Source organism: Lepidothrix coronata, unplaced genomic scaffold (assembly GCF_001604755.1).
Source record: "Lepidothrix coronata isolate B3197 unplaced genomic scaffold, Lepidothrix_coronata-1.0 Scaffold130, whole genome shotgun sequence".
Taxonomy (NCBI): Eukaryota; Metazoa; Chordata; class Aves; order Passeriformes; family Pipridae; genus Lepidothrix; species Lepidothrix coronata.
The window spans coordinates 1,718,198-1,739,291 of NW_016690310.1; the positions used below are offsets into that span (position 1 = coordinate 1,718,198).

Consider the following 21,094-nt stretch of genomic DNA (forward strand, 5'->3'; position numbering starts at 1 on the left):
GTTCCCAGGGATTGTGTGGTGTGAGGAGGGACACTGCTAGAGAGGTGCAGTGTGGGAGGTGTCCCCTGGGGACAGGAGCTGTGTTGGCTGGGCTGTGTCCTCAACAGGCCTCTTGAGCAATGATTCTTTCCCAGCATTTGGGTCCCATGTTGGAAGCCCAGGTTTGTGCTCAGCACCCCTGTCCTGTGCCCTCTGGTATCCCCCCACAGCCTTGGTGGGCTTCCCAGCTTACAAATCCAGTTGCAGGCTCTTGGGTTCCATTTGCCATCTTGCCACAGAACTGGTGGGAAAGTCCTCTTGATGTTGGGTTATGAGAAGTGGCATTTCTATAGACACTTCTGCATCTGCAAGTAAATTTTTCACCTGGCTTGCAGTAGGGATGTTCCAAGCCACTGGTAATGGGCGGAACTACTCAAAATAAAATAGCACTGTACTTGGAAGTGTGTTAATTTCTAAAAGCCTGGTTATATAACTTCCTTAGTGCCAATTATACTAGCACAGTGTTGCAAAGCACTATATGAATTGTGTTATCCAGCAGTTTGAACCCAACACTCTGGAATTTCAGAACTTTGGATCTTACTGCTTTTAATCAACAGAGAACCAATATCAGTGTTGCAGGTGGTTTTGGTGTAGTTGTGACTATTGAGTATGGTAGAGTATGGCACAATATTTCAAAGTATGTTTCTAACTGAGGTATGGACTGTGTTGATTAACCATTCCTGATTCTGACCAAGGAGCCCTATATTTTTGTATAAAATTTGATAAACACAGAAATAAAATTTATAGAAGTTTGATATTTGTATAAAATTTGATGGATAGATGGTGGGATGTGGCTTTATATCTGGGCCTTCCTATAATGAAGAAACATTGTACATTGCAGGGCTTGACTGAAGTTTTAACATATGTGTTCCACTGACAGCACTGCCTATGCTTTCATGTGAAAGAATTTTTGAAAGCTTAGTTAAGTCATATTTTATTTCTGGTAATTGTGACAACTTTAAGAAAAAAAATTGTCAGATATGAAGGTTTTTAACCTTCAAACGGTGATAATTATCTTCATCTGTCAAGTCTTGAACATTGTATCTGAGTCTTACTTGGAACTTAGTACCAGTGGATTGTCTGTCTCTGTAGATAGCAAACTGGGTATTGGTGAATTTATGGGTGTATGGGATACACAGTTTTGTGTCTCCTGTATCAGCTTTGTAAAAGGAAACTACACAGTATTTATGACCAGTAATAACATCTGCTAGGTGAAGATAGCGATACAGATAACAAAATCTAATAGATAAAGACAAAATCTAGTCTTCTGTGCTGGATTGTTTATTCTTCCATTCCACTATATGATGGCAGGGGAAACAATTTCTGTTCTTTGAAGCTTTACCCTCTGCTATGATAAAAGTCATGTTGGACAGACAAATAGTTTGTTGCGGTGAAGTGGGGATTGTATTTATTTATCAGGGTAATTTAAGCCCCTGGGAAAGATTTTTAAATGATGACTAAGTGATTTTTGATGTCTTATCTGCAGTATTTTTCAGAGATGAGCCTTTCAGAGTGCAGGTGTATTATGGATTCTGAGTGTGTAAACTCATTTGGAGGGTCTTAAGCTGTACAGGAAAAATTGAGACACCCAATTACAAAACATGCTTGAATACTTTTTCCTTGGAGTTTGGTTTCAGTCCATGGCATTCCTTCAGTAGTTGTGTGTCTGAGATTTTAGGTTGTTTTTCAAGCCAGCCTCTCCTCTTTCTGCCTGCAAAGCCTCATTTAATGACACAATGGGGTCCTTTTTAGTTTGGGTGTTTTTTTTTTCTCTTTTTTTTTCCTGCAGTGAAATCCTGAATTGTAAATCTCATCACTCCTTTGTGTGTTACATCATGCTTGCTGGGCCGTATTCTCAGGATTCAGCAGAGTTATATGGTTTTTTTGCCAGCTGAGAATTTTTGCTGGCATTTTTTGGCTCCAAAATAAACCTTTGGAAAGGATGCACACAGGGTTTCTAATTGGTTGTGACATCCAGAAACCGCAAGTGGCTCAGGTCTTGCAAACGTGTGACAAAGGCCCAGCATGAGAGAGACATGGCAAGGAGTGGGAAGGTGAATTGCCCTGATTTCTCCCTTTCTGTTGTTAATTGTCTTTGGTAGTGATGATGTATGGCAAATGAAAGGATAAGGTAAAAATGAATGTGGAGGAGACGATGCATTTGAACCTTTGAAGATCAAATATGAGAAGGCAATGATGCTGCTTGGACATGAGCAGGATTAGCGAGACTGAAATGTTTCTGAATCTGCCTGGTCAGGTTGTGGTTTAATAAATATTGTATGAGCTGTCACACTCTGCTTGTTTAAACTGAGAAATCCCTGGAACAGCAGCGGATTGCAAGCGTGTCTTGTATTTATTTCTCAGGCAGGAGCGCAGCCGTAGAGCATTATTAGCAATAATACATCTTTGCCTTACACTGTGCAAGGACAGGTTCCCTGTGATGTATGATGGAGAGGTGGAAACCGACTCAGTGGTAAAAACTGAAATTGGAGCTTGGTGAATTGTGTTGGGAGAGGCAGTGCCTGAGATTTCTCAGAATTTAGGAGCCTATTTATCTGCCTGCAGCACACCTTATTTACAGCAACTTAATCTGCTCGCAGCAGACACAAATGGCTCAGCATCCCGTCAAAAAATCCATCAGAAAATCAGTAGCTGACCAGTTGTGAACTTGTCCAAGTGACAAATGGGCATGCTGACAGAGATGGCATTTGGGTTTTTTCTTGGAAAAAGTGTGGTGGTGGAATATGGTAGATGACTCTCAAAAATGAAAAATATTGATGTGAAAATGAAAAATGTAATCTAAATCTTTCTGACTTGGCATTTTTACTGTAATGTTATTTCCCTTTTTTTTTTTTTTAAATAAAATTCTTAGATGTAGAAAGAGAAATCCACGCAGCACCTCATGTGAGTGAGAAGTTAATTCAGCTCTTCCGGAATAAAAGTGAGTTCACGTTTCTGGCCACTCTGCAACAAAAGGCATCGACTTCTGGAGTTATACTGTCCATCCGAGAGTTAGAGCACAGGTAAGAGGAAATTGTTTCTCTCTTGTAGCAGTAGCAACATAAAAGATCCTGAGCACTCTGGTCTACTTGGGCAATGTGTTGAAATGGTGGATGTAAAATCTGACGTGTAAGGTAGAGCATTTCTTCATAGTTTGCAATGTGCTTTTTTTCTAGTTGATTTTTTTTTTATAGGAGGAATTCATTATATATGTATCCTGGCCTGTAAAATAACTTAAACAGAAAGATCAAAGCCAATGTAGTATAGATACTTTGGAAGTTACGAACCTTGTAATGCAATTTTTCTGACTAGTTTATCATATGTGCTTTGGAGTTTGCTTTTTCGTAAGAGTTAAACTTGCATGTGTTTCTTGCTTCACTGTGTTTTATAACATTATGAAAGAATATGTTTTCTTGGAGATTCAGCAATTAAGCTATTAAGCTACTTGTGCTTCCCTATGTATACACATACTGTATATGTTTTCTTCCCAACATAAGACATTATATTCCTTTTTCATGTATGTCTTTTTTTCCCCTTTTTTTTCTGGTTGCCAGTGTAGGAGGTAAAAAAGAGGTCTCTTTGATTAGCTATTATAGTGGCAGACTTCTGTTTGTTTAAAAAAAAAAAAAGAGTACACTTGGTATTATGGTCCATAATACAATTCCAATGATGTTTTGATGTTTCAAAGTGTGTGTTGCATCAAATAGCCTCTTACTTGTAACTTTGTGAATGCTTTTTGAATAATATCTTAGGTCTTGAAGGACCTTTGTGTCTAGTCTGACACATAAAAGACTAGTTCTAGTCTTTTCTGTTGTAATACAAGTAATAGGATATTCTTTGGTTGCTCCCATTTCAAATCTAATACCAGACGATCTGCAGCAGTTCTTTTATGAAAAAAAAATCTTATTGGTATTTGTCTTAATCATGTACATGATACTCAACTCTTGGCCCAATTTCTTACCTTTTTTTGAGGAAGTATATGAAGGAGAAGGCAGTGGCTTTATTATGACCAAACGGTCAATGATGGTTTTTGCCAGTGCAACAGCAGAGGTGTCCAGACTAGGATGGCTAAGGGGAGGACTCTGCTGTTTCCCTATTCTATCACCATAGTTTTCTGTCACCTCTACTTTCTTATTGGTCTTTCTTTTACTTTATTCCTTCTTGCATTTTTCAGGCCATTGTTTCAGTCTAGAAGAATATCACTGTACATTACAGAGGGATCCCTCCCTCCATCTCTTCCTGTTTTCCTTCTCTTACTCTATCATTCCTTTTGTCTTTAATTTTCAATTCCCCCCAGCTTTTCCAGGCCATTGTAGCTCTCTGAAGTCGTGGTTAACAGGATCAGTTTGCCATGTTAAAGGTTTGGTTATTTATTTATTTATTTGAGAAACAGGATGTTGAGTGCAGCCACTGAACAAACAGTCACATGCCTGCACTTAGCAAAATCCAAGGTCAAACTAGACAGGCAGTGATGATTATACACAGCAAGGCACATGGATTTTTAGATATGGCATCTACTGAATGCAGCTACAAGTCCTCTATCTTGACAGGCAGGGGCTTGTAGAGAGATGTGCTATGCAGGAATAATCTTGGTTGAACAAAATACACTGCTGTTGCCCTCTCTGACACTGAGGTTATCTATAATATTTAAAATTATGACATCTCCTTAAAAATATATGCAGTTGAAGGATTGTGTGCTGGTCTCGTTTAAACCTTTGTAGCTCTCTATAGTAACTGAGGAAGTTTGTCTGTAGTTTGATGTAAGAGTCAAAACAGGCATGTCCAGTGTTACTCATGACTGCTGTTACTTTCTGAGTGTCTGGATACTGTAATTATCCTTCTTTCTTTGGACTCATTGTGTATCACTTGAAGTCATTGTTTCTCAGGTTGTTACTCAGACCTCGGTAAAGATAGTGCTTTCAAACCATTAGGTCTATGATGACAGAAATTAATTAAGTGGGTGACAATGGAGAAAATATTTTTCAACATAGATGAGGAGAAAAGAACAAAGATTTGGGGCACCGCTGAAGAGGACCCTGCTTACATTAGAACTTTCACCTTGGTATTTTGTGATGTTTCTCTAACTGCTCAAGTCATTCTATAGGTTTGCATGGGAACTGAAATGGGTGCAGACCCTTGTCACACGGAACCTTTTATGAACTGTTGCTCCTACTAAGCTTCTGGTAATTATCATGGTTCTGTTCTGGTGACATCCTTTTTTTGGTCAAGCCTTTTCAACTTCCCCTGTGTCTATGAAAATGCAAAGAGGAGAATAATAAGGAGCATCTTTATGTTTGATCATAATTAAGATGTATGGGAACAAGTATAAGGGTACATTTGTTACTTAACCAGTATAGTTCTTACTTAACCAGTATAGGCTATGGAAAACCCAATAACTCTTCTCAATTTCTTCTCTTTCCACAAAATAGGAGATATTAAGTTAAGGGCATAATGTTTTTTAACTTACCTGCAAAAGCGGCCAAAGTTTAAGGCTTCAGATCATGCAGGAAGTCAACAACACCTGAATTAAAGGAGCTGTGTTAGCTGTTGGTACCAGAGTTCATATCTCTAGGAGAAGTGTCTTTTTTGATTGTGCACAGATTTAATAGATGAGAAATAGGTGTCATTACAGGCAATGAGAAGGTGTGTGTATATGTAGACATATACACGTGTGTATATGTTCTAAATTACATAGGGCACCATAACAGCATAGGTAGTTACCTCATGGCAAACTGTCTTTTGATGTAGTGGAGATGATTGTCCTAGGGTGGTGTTACATGGTCTAAATTTCACTTCTCTAGTAAGTTTTAGTGGGATTTTATTTTCCAATGGAATGGAACTCTTAAACTGAAGATATTAAAATAAGATTAACACAATTTTTCTTGAAGTGATTTAGATATGCTATTTTGTTTAATTCTAAAGGGATATTTCACGGCAATTAGAGATTTGCTGTTAATTTATATCATCATTTGATGGACAGGAATTATACTATGATGATGGCAAATGCATCTTTGTTAATATTTTGTTGAGTCAGTTTAATAATGATAAAGACTGTTTTCATGATTCAAATGTATTAAGATACAGCTTGGAAAATAGAAAGCTTAATTAACACAGATAAAGTCTAATTGAAGAGTCTGAGAGTTTGTGCACACTGTGCACATTGTTATCTGGGATACAGTGGTGAAGCAGAAGATTATATTTTTGTTCCTAAATTATAGATAATGAAATGTAATATAGGATGGACAAACATGTTACTTAGGGATGCAGAAGATGGAAACTGTTTTTCTTGATTGGGGAATTATGCTAGCTGATTCTTCCTAGATGAGCTTTCTGAGCTATTTTGCTCACAACCTTTGACTCTTCAGAGCACCGAAACACTTGGGTAAGGCCATCAAGATATTTAAAATCCTACATAATGAATCCTTATTTCAAAAGTGATTTAATACAGTTTCATCTGAAGTTGTCTACCTGCTCCCTACCTGCTCTGGCCTTGCATGGTCCAGAGCCCAAGAACATAAATTAGATGGAGTCAGTATTGCCTTTCAGCTGTTTAATCGCTGGGTTTGAGATATATTGATGGCTCTTTTCCACTACTGGCCAAGATCAGTAGCTGGAGAAATATATCAAGGATGTTCAGGTACCCATGTGTTATCATTCTTTCTGAAGAGTGTTTAAAAACATGAGATCCCACCATGGTAGGACTAAGGAGCAAGTCATAAGATGAATGTTGTGAAGATTTTCTTACAGGGGCACTAAAAACTTCATTTATTTATTTATTTATTTATTTATTTAATATGCTTATAACCTATGTCCATGCCAAATATGTGGAAACCTGTTGGAAACTTGTTAAGCTGATTGTACTACTATGGTGAACTGGAGTTGTTGAGTGGAAAATCTGACCCTCCACTATGTAGCAGCAAGCTGTGTTGATACTAATATTCGGGGGAGAGTCTGATAAAGGTGTCAGGCTCATAGTGAAAGATTTTTATTCCTTGCAAGTTAGTTTTGGGTGGGGAGGGCAAACAGGCATCTAGTACACTGCTGAATAGTTCCCCCCAGGTGACACCATGAACAGCTTCTGGGACTGCTGAGGAGTAGATAGAAAGCTGTGTGTTCATAAATAACAGCTGGAAGACTACCAGGCCATTATATGTTTAATTAAAAACACAAAGGGGTAATAAGCTGGTTAAATTAATCACTGAAACCTAACTGATGAAAGGAAGCCCATGCAAGTGACTTCTGACCCTAGTTGTAAACCTGAAAAATTGGATTTACTCCCTGCTATGTTTTAGATTATTCTCTGCAAGATGGGTATACGTATATTGGATTCTGAGATGCCCAGTATTCAAAAAGGGAAGGAAAAACTCTGCGAATGTCTCCATTAACCTTTTTCTTTTAGGGTAAAGGGCACATCTTCATGAATATTTATATGTAGAATTGCTAAACTGGAAAGGTGTAAAGAGAATATAAAGATCCAGCCCTACTTCCATCCCTCTGAATGAGGTGATGTGAAATATGTGAGATATCTACAGCTTTTTTTCCTTTTGAAAAGGTTTTTAGAGATGCAAATGCGAATAGAATTGTGCCCACCTGCTTCTGTGCTTGGGGTTAAAGTATGCAAAAGAGTAAAGTGAAGAAGAAGTGTTACACAAATCTTCCGCTGATTTAAGCATTGTGAAAGAGGAGTTACTACTCGAGGAGCTACCTTCCATCCTGTGGCTCCCTGCTGAGAGCAGGTGTTTTATGTACACTAGGTTGACAATTGTTGTCTCTCTGAAACATTAACATGCTGCTCATAACCAGCTGTTGGAACACATTGATTGGACCACGTTGGCAATTGGAGAAGAATGGCTGACAGTTTGAAACTCTTTAAAACTGAGTTTGGACAGTGCAGAAATGTTATGGTCAGCCAGCAGCAGGATGTGTGGGTCCCCCAGGAGTCTTCTCCACCAGGCTGAGTTATTCTGTTTGATTGTTTTATGGCCCTCTGATACAGACAAAGAACCAGTATGTCTCAAACTTACACTAAATGCAGCTCTCTGAAAACTGTCCACTGAATTTGGGCTGCTCGTTAAGAATGTAACTCTCCCTGTTAATAACACACTTAGGTGTTCGCAACATGTTAATAATGTTCATTTGCTTGGTTGCTGATAGGCTGGGTGATGTGTCTGGGTTTTTTTGGGCTTTCGTTTGCAGTTTTGTAAGGATGCCTGTGTGCTTTCTTCGCCCCAGGCACTGCCTTCAGAAAGGGAGGACGTGGCAGAGCCTGCCCTAATGACCACTGGCCGTGGAAAGCTGCCAGAGCTCGTGGCAGCGGGGCAGGGAAGGTGGAGGCTGCATGAGACTGAGGGCATCCAGGGGGAGCAGACACGTGGCAGGGCCTTGAGAGAGGGGAAAGTAAAAGATTTGTTTTCTGATAATCGAGGAGAAATGTGTGTGTTGTCTGCAAAATCGGATTCGTTACCGGGTGTGCAACAAGCCAATAATTACACGCTCCAGAGAGATATTGATTATTTATTTCAGATTTGGGCAAGCCTTGGGTGCTTGGTAGTTTCCCACAAATCAAGCACACCAACAGGACTTTCCACACTGTTATTTATACACAGAAGGTCAGAGTTAGTAACTTTCCAAGTACAGCCCCTCCATTATGATTGATTAGTAGTTTCCATACAAGTTATGTAATCACAGCTAAATTCTGTATATGCCCAAGGGAAGGGGTTTCACCTGGGCAGGGGTCTTTTTGACTGATAGGTGTGATTTCTTTAATATTATAATGAAGACAGTTCAGCTAAGGGACACATGGACCTTGAGTTTTTTACCAGGTTGGTAGTGCATACCTAGAGATACAAAACCATCTTCATTTACTACATCCTTTTGCTTAAGAAGTTTCACGATGTTCTTGACCAAGGGATACTAACTGTTCCATTGATTGTATCCTTTCTTGCTAATTAGGAAAGTCTTAATCAACCAACTTAAAGTAGATAAAGAACATCCAGACCTAAGATAATTTTTGACATTTCGCAGCATGTGGAATTTATCATAATGCAAGAAATCACTGAAAAGCTGCTGAATCCGAAAGTGAGATTGGAGGGAAGAACCTTTCTTCTAAGGACACAGCAATCAGGGGAATTTGTTTTCAAATACTGTAGTTTTACTCAGGTGGCAGACGTCATTAGTTTAAAAAGCTGTTATCCTCTTCTGTTTTGCTAAAATCTGGTATTTAGAGACTGTGGATTTGGGGATCCCCCGAGCTGAACTCTTGCTGCAATGATGAGCATGAGGGAGGGAGGGACTGGACTGGGGCTGTGCCTTGCTTTGGTTACAGCTCTGCTGGGGGCTGTCTGGTCATACTCGCAGCTCTAGGCTTCAGCATTCCCACAATGATCCCTGAGCTGATGCCAGCTCGGAGTGCCAGGTTAGCCTTAAAAAATGGACAGCCCCCATTCAGAAAGTCCTCAGATAAAAATGTTTTGTGGATTGCAAATGGTCCACTGGGGAAACAAATCTTTGGCCGAGGGTTGTGCATGGTGAGCCCTTCAAGGACAACTGCAGAGTACTGTGGATCGTGTTCCTTGCTAGAGTGATAGTGTGAGTACCAGCTGACTTGGTATTGGAGTGGTGATATGTAGAGAAATGAATATTTTCATGTTACCTTTCAGTAAAGTTAGTGTTTACTGGTTTGTGGTTTTTTTTATTATGATTTTTTTTTTCTTTTGAGGCACAGTTAAGGAGTCATGACTTCACCTTAGTTCAGATGATACTCTTCTCTGTCCTGCTGGCTGTGCTAGCTCTGAAGCTTGCTAAGATGCTGTACTATTTTTAGGTGCAGTGTGGTATTACCTACTTGGTTTACTAGGAATAGGAGAGAGACCAGTTTTTTTCAGATAGTAGACAGGTTGCAGCCACGGTGAAGATAGGTTTTTAGACATATGAAATGGATACAAAACTGCTTAAGGTCAATCCTTACTAGACATGCCATGAAAATGAGTAGCTGCTTTGTACCAGCTCTGATTCCAGCTGTCTTTTACCTGGCAGGCAAATGTTGGGGTTACTTTTTTCTTGATATGATCAAAGAAGAAAGTAAACTTGTATTTGGATGACCTTTGCCTAGTTGCAGGTACACAAACACATCATAAATGCTTAATGCCTTGCAGCTTGCATGCCCTGCTGCAGTGTAGAAGATGTGTAGAACAATAGACAATGTCAATAAATATTCTATACTAATAGAAGATGTCAGCGTGGGTGTGTTTATTGCTAAATGTTTCAAGCTAGGCTGGTATAACATGATTCCTGTTGTCCTCAGAGTGGTCTGAATGGAAAAATAAAGTCATTTAATTGATCGAATTTAGTTCCTCTTGCTTGAAAGGATACAAATGTTCGAAAGCATCCTATCTAGGTAGCCAATAACAGTGTGAAGTTGTGGTTTGAAAGAGTTTAGTGTTACATTTTGGCTATGTTGGGTTTGCTTGTATAGAAGGAATTCTTTTGAACTAGAACAGGTGATGATAGTCTTTGTACAATATACAGGACTCATCTTTTGCGTTTTCTCTTGTAGAAAGTTAAATCTGATTTTTCAGCAAGATACCATCATTGTTACAGGTGATCCTTCTACTCACGACACCTTTTGTGCTACCTGATGTCAGTCTGATTTAGCTCCTGAGCTGTGATGGTATCAGGACAATCTCTGCCGCAGTAGTAAGTCTTTAATGCTGCACAAGTGAAGATTTGCCACACGTAGTTTTGCTATGCAGCCTCTCAGTCTATCTGTATTTAAACTAGCTGTAAAAAGTAGTTTTGAATGGCTTGTAAGTATGTATGTTAAGGGGGAACTTTCCTGTCCTGCCATCCAGGAGCCACTCTGGCGGTTACAGTCACATCATCTGAGACTTTCACTGTTGGGACCAAACCCCCCTCACTGTGGGTGGCTCCAATGAGCTGATGGGTGCTCTGCTTGGCTTCTTACACACACAACACTCACACAAGGTTTCCTTACCGGCTTGACCTCAGGTTTCCCATAGCAGTGTCTCAGACGTCTGATCCTTAAAATAATTTAATCAAGTTGTGACAACAGGACAGATCGAGTTGGGCTCCTCCGAGGAGAGACCCCGAACAAAGGAAACGCTGGGGGTTTTATACTCCCACAGTCCAAGTGGGTGAAAGTCCGGGGCCATCAGTTCCTGCTGTGTCTCTGAGTGTTCGGTCACCTGGCTGGTGCCACAGGTCCCGGTGCCCTTTGTTGAGCGAAGAGTTGGCAGTTCATGGCCTCTTGTCTCAGGCTCCCTCCACTCAGAGCTCAGCCTGCACCCCAAGCCCCCTGCACTAAATGTATTCCTCAGCATGTGTGTGTTGAGCGAGGACTAGGGCCATGCGCTTGAGTGTGTTAAGAGCACTCCTTCCAAATCCAGTGTTTCAGAGTGTGTGATGCTTGAGAGCTCGGAATCTTGCCCTGTCACTTTATAGTAAGTAGGGTACAAGAACAGTGCCTGTGGAAGCGACTGAAATATTTGCCTTGACAGCTGTAACTTGTTCTAGTTTTGCATCCATACAGAGCTGTGGTGACAACTGCAAAGTGAGTGTTTCCTTTTGTTTGAAGAGGTGTATCTTCGGTTTCAGAAGCACTGCTTTTTCTTGCTATGGCTTTATTGACGGGGGCAGTGATCTTGGGCGGATCCCTGCCAGTTTATCCTGCAACATAGAGCCCAATGCCTGCTCTTGGCCCGACTTGCTTTCCACTGAGGACTGTTAAAACAAGATCTCTGTTACTTTTATGTTGCTGCCCAGGCTGAGCCACTTGGCAGCACAGCCAAAATAGGGACAGGCTCAGTTGGTGGTAAGGAACAGCAAAAGGCCAAAAGTGTAATGATCTGTGATTCATCACAGATTCTCTGTAGACTGAAAATCCTGAAATCTCTGTGATAGTGGATGCAGATTCATTGCCTGTCTCTAAATACATCAAGAAGTGTTTCTACAAAGATGCTAAAGCAGAGTCTTTCCTGAAACCATTTCTGTCATTAAACATCATTAAACGGCACAATGCTCTTGTGAGTTGAAAAAGCTATGTGCACAAACAAGTCCTGATTTGTGCAGAAGCTTCCTGAACTTCTAGCTGATTACATCAAATGGTCTAATCTCTGGACTTTCCTTGAATTTGCTTTGTTATTAGAAAAAAATAAGAAATTGTGCATTGACTGGACTCACAGAATTTTCCAGAAGCTTCTGTTCAGTACCAGCCTGATTCTTATTACGGCAGTGATTTTTTTTCCCAGCGTTTGGGAAACCCGACATCGAAGTGTTGCTGCAGCATGTGCAAGGTGAATGGGGCTTCCATCCTTGAACTCCTGTGGTTTTGTGACCTTCTCCCACACAATGTTAAGCAGATGCACAATGTTTTGACTAGATGGCAACCCCAAGTTTGTACATATTTGCAGGGATGCCATCTGTGCCTGCTGCTTTGCCCTGGGACATCTGTTCAGTAGCTCTAAGAGCATCTGCTCTAAGTGCTGGTGCTGTTCCTTGAAAGAGGCTGTGGGGCTTCATTTGGCACTTGATCAGGGATGACGGAAGTTGTGAAGTCAGAATGATAACTCTGCTTTATTTATGTTTGAATGTGATAAGCAGGAAGATTGCCAGAATTGGATGCAAAAAGTAGTTTTGCGTTAGTTCTTAGAGCTCTTATTGGAACATTTAGTCTGCATTGTGCTTACCTGATGATGTGCTGCTGAATTCATTGGTGGCTATTTTTTTTTTTAATGTTTAGAATGGAACAATGTAGTGTTTACCACAGCAGGAGATCACTTCTGTGGGGGGAGATGATGAGTAGGTGAATATGTTTCTTTAATGCAAATGGTGGACTAAGGCAACTCACCTTACAGAAATACTTTTCTGCTTCAGGTGTCTTACACCTTCTTATTTAATGTTGATAGTGACTTTTCCAATTTTTTTGGTCATTACATCCACAGCAGGTGTTTCCAACTGAAAGTATACTTTAGGAACCTTGCTTGTCTGATCTGGAAGTGAAATGAGTGATCAAATGGACAGTTAAATATTCACTATGGTGGAGACTAAAAAAAATGGGGAAGAAAAATACATTTTTAAACATAACTGAGTCAAGCTTTATCCTCTCCTAACAATATTTGTGTGTGAGTTACATAGGGGTTGCAAAAACTGTCAGAAAGAATTTCAAAGCATCTTGAGTTGGTTGTGGAATAATACTGTCCTTCTGTAAAGCACATTGTCTTAAAATGTCCCAACTTTTTTTTGATGTGCATAAAATCAGCCTGAATTTAGCAACATATTTTTCTCTTATATGTTGGAATTTGAATGAGAGACTGTGGACAGACTTATTAAAAGCATTTGAATTCTATAACTGTGCAAAAGAAGCCAGCAGTAAATTACATGCTTAGCAAATAGGGAAGTCCTACTAGCGGGAGAATTTCAGCCAAGGTCATATAGTACTGCTGTTACATAAACAGCAAGCTTTCTTAATATATGTGTTCTGAGAATTTAATCTGTCAAAACACCTGTTAGCTTTTGATCGTGCCTTTTTTTGAAAAAAAAAAAAATTATTATTGAGAAATGATGAATAAAACAAGAACCCATCACTTGGTGCTAAGAAGTTGCCAAGTAGATTAATGTCTTGCACCTTTCTTTCTTGAAAAAGAAAGAGGGGGGTAGCAGGGGGCTAATTGTAGGACAAGCTGACACAGACTTCATGCAGAAGCAGAGATAGTTGTAATACTCAGGGATCTCTCCTGGGCTTTTGATATGGCTCTCATGGCAGCATTGGAAGTTCACATGTGTCTACTGATGACACATTTATTCAGAGGGTCCCAGATGATGTTCTATTCCTGTGTTTTCTTTTAGCTCCTCACAAAATGCTGGAAAGTACCTACAAAATGCCAGTTAGAGATCAGTTAATTTTCCTGCGTCTTGTGTGGTAGCTTCTATTCATTTCCCCTCTCTCCAGTTTTACCTGTTGTTTTATAGCAGATAAAAACTTGTGCAATGGCATTTCAAGTCAAAGATGAGATGGATATTAAAATCCATTTATTTTCTCTGGCTTTACTAATTATTTTCTCACAGATTGACGATTTCTTGCCTGAGTGTGTTTTTTCACTTATTTATCTTCCATTCCACAATTTGCAAATTAGAACTTGGACACAGAGTTCTAATTTCCAGGAGCGAATGGCCTTTGTGTCATTGATTTTGAAGAGCCTTTCTTTCCCTCAGAGTCTGGTGGGAGGAGGAAAGAAAGGATGATGTTTGCTACTGAGAAAAGCTGTTTGCACATGACTTCTATTTTGGTAGAGAAAAGACAACTACATCTTCCACAGTGTGAACATCGTGAAATGTGTGTGTAATCAAGGTCTCCACGTGAATTTGTGCATTTTAAAAAGAAAAATCAACGCAAGGGTGTTGGTTCACATTACCTTGTGTTTTTTAAATACTTGAGATATGGTTGAGATATGTTGAGGTAATCCAGCTAGTTTTTGCTGTTGGGATTTTGTAGACTGGTGTTTGTCTGAGGGTAACTGCCTGTGGTTTGCACTTGTTGAAGGGTGGTGAAAAATAGGTGCAGAATTTGTCTGCTGTCATCCTCCTTTCCTGCCACTAAAGAGGTAAAACATGGTGTTTTATACAGTCCTGTGGCACTTAATGCATTAGGTGTACATATATAAAAATATTAGCACTAGCTATCACAGTAAAGTCTAACTAATCATTTCTGTGTTGTATAAATTAGTCAGGAGACTGACAACAAGTTCGATGCCTAAGCAACAAGCTGTTTTCAATCCTGAATTAACTATTGACACTAAAGCTTGTCAGATGAAAAGCTATGTTGCTTTGCAATTCCCTATGCTGTACAAATAACAGAGCACAGATGTGATTAAGTGCAGTATCTGACTGACCTTTCCAGGGTGGGACTGTTGCTTTTACATTAGCAAACAAATCATTATGAGGTGAGTGATTAGCTCTGTGGCTATTGGAGATTGTGAAGGATGACCACAGGAAGCAATTTGCTTCCTGCAACAGGAGCTCATCTTGTTTTTAGGCTCTTAAGCTTCTGTGATCAACCATATAAATATATCTATATATATTTATGCAAATACTTTGTGTATGAGAGGGATACTTGAATGTTATGTAGCTCTCCCTCATTTTTTTTTTTTAAGTTTTTTGTCTTCCTTTTGTGCTTTTACAGCAGATGGCAAGTACAAATTGTTTAAGTATAACATCACTGACAGTGCTTGTCCTAGTGCTTTTCTGGCTTGGGAATGCCAGCAGCAGCATCTTGTGACCTGTTACTGAGCATCAGAATAAAATAATAAAAAAAATTCTCCAGATTTCTTGTGAATGTAATTTAGATATTTTAATGGGCGATGGCTGTAGTTAATCAACATTCTACTCTACTCTTTAGAAAACTCCTGTTTATCTACCTTCCTTGTGCCATTATGTGCATGAAACAGGCCAGTTCCTTCACAACACCAGCCTTCCTGATTTTATTCCACTCTGTACTGCCTGTATTTTATTTGTACCTATGCCTGCTGTGTTTTTATTCAGTTTTGGTTTTGCCTTTACCTCCTTGTGTTTTCTACTTTGCCTCTTGAGTTTTTCATTCAGGTGACCTGATAATGCTCATATGTTGCACAAAAAACACGATGACAAGGCACTGGCAGGATTGAGTTTCACATTTGGTGAAGACTTACTGTCTTTGTGTTCCCCTTTCCCATCTGTTGGGATCTTTTGCATGTGTTTCCAGCTAGTGTTTTATCTCATAAGTAAGTTCCTCCCAAAGAACTCTGTTTTTCAGTTCCGAAAAGCCTCAACTTCACTGGTAAGGTCTGATCTCGAAGAAGAGCACAGACTCTGTGTAACTCCAGTGCACACAGGCTGCTGGGGTCTGTGCAGTGTAAGAGGCTTGTGGGGAAAATGAAAATCAGCACTTGGATATTTGTTATTTTGTGTTGCATTTGTTTTTTGGAAGTGGATTCCATAACTGTAATTTTTTCCTCCCTACCCCAAACTAGCACCTATCTTTCAGCTGCCATGTTAAATCAGTGTTGCCCAGCAGGGAAAACATGACACTATATCTGGACAATCTAACATCTTGACTTGCTTGTAGAGTTATTTCTACTATAAATGGAGGTCCACCCTCTTTCTATATCCAGAGCTTCATTTTAGCAGGAAAAAAATTTGATATGCTGTAAATACTTGGTGAGGTCCAAGAGAAGCCTTCGCTATTTACACGGTCAGTGTGCCCTGGAAAGGCTAAATTCATCCTAGGAAAAGACTTGGCTCCCCCCACATCTGTGTGAAGCCAGTTTGTCAGCTGTTCTTGAGTGTGATAACTGTCTGAAGGTTTTGATTGTTGGATTGTTTATGCCAAGTGTTGAGATGCCTAATCCAGCCAGGAGGTTCTGCTGTTCCACTGTAAAGCCAAACGACCATGGCAGTAACAATAAAAGTCAGAAAACAAGTGAAGCACAACTTCGTGTAGGGGAGTCCTGAAAGTAAACAGTTGTTTGGTTTTTTTAAACTAGATTTGCAAGTAGTAAATAAAAATGTAATGATTACCCAGTGGTTTCTTAACTTAATGACTTTTTGTTTGTTTGTGGTAGTGATATGTACAGTTCTTTATTTTTCAATTTCCTACAAATCTTACACTCATATAAAATATTTTGATGAAAAGTATAAGGCTTGGTTTCTTGTAATTGAACATGTTCTGTGGGTAAAAATACTTCAATTTCCTGGGCTTACAAATGGTACTTTGAGCTGTTTTCATGTAGTTGCTGGTTTCGTACTGCTTGGAATGCATAGTCTTGTCTCTCTGCTTTGAAAAAAATCAATTCGTAGCTAATCCATGCTGGGTAACCTCTTTAGATTGTGGCCTTCTATGTGGTGTTTGCTTAAAGATGAATTAAGAAGAAAGTGACAGAAACAGTGATTATATAAAAAAAAATGCAACTGATTCTTCTTCATGTTTTAAATACAGCTATTTTGAACTGGAGAGCAGTGGCCTGAGGGATGAGATCAGGTATCACTACAGGTTTAATGGGAAGTCAAGAACAGAGGTGTTCCCGTACCGCCTGGCAGATGGACAGTGGCATAAGATTGCTGTGTCACTTAGTGCATCCCATCTTCTGCTCCACGTGGACTGCAACAGGTAAGAAAATATGTCCAGTAACTTATATTTCTTTAAAAAATAATTTCTACTTACACACAGGAATAAAATCGGAAAAGGAGGTTTTGTTTTTTTTCCTTTTTTTTAAATGTCAAATTCAAAAAGCACGCTCAACTGCTGTGGGATAAGAAAAGGAAAACAAAGTATTAAAATGGAACAATTCATTGTGATTATGAACAAATGTGGAAAAGGTTGATTGCTGACTGGGGAGTATTAAATGCATCTCTGTAGTTTAGGCACTGGCTGATGTTACGTTTGCCTGTGATTGCATTTAAGTGTGATGGATTGGTGTGTGGTGAACTGCTTCCCTCAGCATACCTGAAAACTTGAAGAATAAGATAGGTGCATCAGAGGCATTTTAATTTCATTTTACATAATCAGACAATGCACTTTTTACTGATTTTTCTATCTGCTGCCTCACTTGGACACTTCTGAGAAGCCTGGAAGGTTCTTTTTGCATGTCTGGAAACGGTGCTTTTTATTTTCTGAGGGGTATTTTGTCTGTCATTGCACTTTTCCTTTAAAAGTTGTGAAGATTGTGAGATGGCATAATGCCTGGACTTCAAGGAATGAAAAACAGCAAACCTAGCATCTCTGCTCCCTAGAATCCATCTTGCCTCTGGACTTGATCTCACAATGTATTGTAGACTTCAAACTTCGTGGTTGATGAGCAGAGATCTTGATATTGGCATTTTCAAAATGGTCTTTAGGACTGAGGAAAACAAACCATTACTTTTGTTTTTTATTGCACTGAAAATAATAAAAAAATATCCTTTGCATTCAGTGAGAGGATCAGCATGTGCATTTTGGAATTGGGGCACTTAAATGGGCAGGCTGATGGTAGCAGATATTTTTATCTGAAGTCTTCATTTTTTTCAGACAGGCAGAATAAAGTTGGATGAGTATTATAGGAGTAGGCGGTTATTGGAACATTTGAAAGAGTTTAAATTTTGACCAAAGTAATTATGAGATACTGTTTTGAGAAGAATGTTACAACCATTTTCTGCATCTTCATTAACTACTGGAAAATCTAATCTGAAGGAATGTTGCTTATTGGATCCTTTTATTCAGACCTTAGAAGCAATTAAGTGCTTTGAGTAATTTTAATTTCATTGAGGCATGAAATCTACAATTTGTGAAGATTGTCCTCATTTCAGTAATTTGATTTATTTTTCTTACCCTTATTGTATATTTCTTACATTATTTCTTTGCTTACGACTTTATGCTTTTTTGTTAGTTTATTGATATACTGGGTTTTGGGATGGGTTTTTCATTATCTACTATGATGTGGTTTTTATTTTTTTTCCTTAATTTTTTTTTTTAAATGAACAGCAGATGTGTTTTAGGGAGACCCTTTTTAACAGACTGTTTAACTGGCTACTTTCTTGCACAGAAATTGAAAAAAAGACAACACAAAACAACTGCCTGGTGCAGAATTCTGTCCAGGGACAAGAGGACTGCACAGAGTCATGGCTGTGACATGCTTTTCTTTACAGCAACAGGCAGAAATAGATAAATACAGTCATGGAATGAGCTGTGCTGTCATGTCAGGTGACAAATATGTATAGTCATCTCTGTCAGGGGCTGATCCATCTAACAGTGTCCCTTAAGGTGGTACATCTCAAGGTTGCTCCCAGCATAAATCCATACCTAAAATATCTCTATTTGGCTGTGTATTTGTGGTATTTTATGACAACTCCTGTGGAAAAGTAATGAGAATAGTTCTGAAAGCATGACTTGAGGGCAGATCATAGTAGAAGTTTAAATGAGAGGAAAAAAAAGGAAGTCTTTAAGTTCCTGACTCAGCTGTAGCATCACTGTTGAGTTAATTAGAGAGTTTAGTGAATGTTGGTGTTAGTTTCCTTTATTAAATCTTAACCCTTTATATCTTTGCACTCAGAAGGGAGTCAACATCTTGTTCATCTTGGCACTAGCACTTTCTGATGACACTGCAATAAGTGGCAGAGCTGTGAAAAAGAAGAGCAAGCCAATGAGGGGATACTTCTGAGCACTACTGAAAACCCTAAGCTTGCTTCACCTTAGTGCTAGGAAAGCTGCTGCTGAAAGTATGCATAGAATCCAGTGTTGAGAGCTGGGGACTCTACATATAAATGTCACCATGTTGGGCTGGTGCGGTGTCAGTGGCTCTGGGCAGAGTTCAGGATGCCTCATGAGAAGTGATGATTCCACACAGTTAATTGAACAGGTCACAGGGAAAGAGGATATGACCCGTCTCATCTCCTGCAGAGATTTGGTGTCATCAGAACAAGAATTTAGCTTAATGTGTACCTGTCTAGTTAAAGAAGTTCTCTGTTTTTTGTTTACTGTTCTTTCCCCTGTAAAAAATAAAAACAAAGCAAAAAGGAAAAAAAAATAAAATTGACCAACAAAATGAATCCCTTAGATTTCTACTGCATTTCTTTAAGGTGTTTGCAACATTGCTTCCTTACAGATATGCCTGAATTTGATAAATGCGTTACTCCTTTTGTTTAGGGCTGTGGTAATATGTTATATATTTGGAAGGCTATTGTGAGCGAATAATTTGTGAATGCAGTGTTAGTAAAGTTAAGCTGTATGTGAGAGTGCATTGAAAGTGTTTGCATTGGGGAAAATGCCACAACCTAGTTTTGCTACAGGATTTGTATTGTGATACTGAAAGCTGGTCTCTGGCCTCCAAAAACCTGCAGTAGATCAGAAAGCATTGGAGATGAAGCTTTGCATTTGTAAACAGATAGTCAAATCTACTTTTACTCTTCACAGCCTTGTTGCCCACGTTACTCTGATTTGTAAAATTGCTTTGACATTTGATACTTGATTATCTTTTGGATTCAATTCAAAGTCAACTTTGTTTTTCAGACCTGGATAGGTTAGGGCAAAGTACTTGAGAACTGGTAAAAGCCTTTAGTGCTTTTAAGCATCATCTTTAAAACAGTGTAATTGCCTCTGTTCTAATGAGATATAATACCGTGGGGGAAGCATATGTATCAAAGGGGTATATTTGCCCAAGTGCATGTCCTCTTGAAGTCGGCTCCTGCTGCATCTTACTTGCTCCTTCAAGAGCAAGGAGTGAGAATTGTAGCTGAGTTTGATGTTACAGCTTGGAGCTGCTGGCACAGAAATCATAGAATCATATTTTGGGTTGGAAGGGACTTTGAAGAACATCTAGTTTTACTGCCCCTGCCATGGGCAGGGATACCTTCCACTAGACCAGGTTACTCCAAGCCCCATCCAACCTGGCCTTGGACACTTCCAGGGATGGGGCATCCACAGCTTCTTTGGGTAACCTGTGCCAGTGCCTTCCCCACCCTCACAGGGAAGAATTTCTTCCTAATATCTAATCTAAACCCACCCTCTTTTCAGTTTGAAGCCATTCCACCTTGTCCTATCACTTTTTCAAAGTCCTTCTCCAGCTCTCTTGTAGCCCCTTTAGATTCTGGAAAGTAATATAAGGTCACCCCAAAGCCTTCTCTTCTCAAGGCTATGCAACCCCAACTCTCTCAGCCTGTCTCCAATGGAGAGAGAAGGAAGGTACCTTAGAGTCCATGCTGAAAACCTGTTGAATGTCAGTGGACTCTTCTCACTGACTTGAAGAGCCTTTGTGCTGGGCCAAGACAGTGGCCTCTAGTCAGGGATATGTCTCAGAAAACTGACATAAGAAGCTGTGGGTGTACTTGCTAACATGCTTTTAACTTTCTAGTAAGGTTCTGAAAGCTTAGAAAAATGAAAAGACTGCATTAATTATAAATGTACTACTGATGCACAAGTAAAACCTATGCTGAAAGTAACATGGAAATTAAATCTCTTGCTGTTGGTGGGATCTGTGCTCTTCTATTCTAGGCAAAAAATGAGTTGTCAGGGACCTTCTGGAGAGTGTTGAGA

At 39.4% G+C, this 21,094-nt stretch overlaps 1 protein-coding gene across 4 annotated transcripts in view; it reads left to right on the forward strand.

The window, feature by feature from the left end:
- NELL1 (neural EGFL like 1) overlaps nt 1–21,094 on the forward strand; it is a 282,212-nt gene that overhangs the window by 23,110 nt on the left and 238,008 nt on the right. For all 4 annotated transcript variants that reach the window (XM_017826814.1, XM_017826815.1, XM_017826817.1 and 1 more), the window contains exons 3-4: nt 2,912–3,062; nt 17,027–17,197. In XM_017826814.1, the coding sequence (XP_017682303.1) occupies nt 2,912–3,062; nt 17,027–17,197 (322 nt within the window). The remainder of the gene's footprint in view (nt 1–2,911; nt 3,063–17,026; nt 17,198–21,094) is intronic.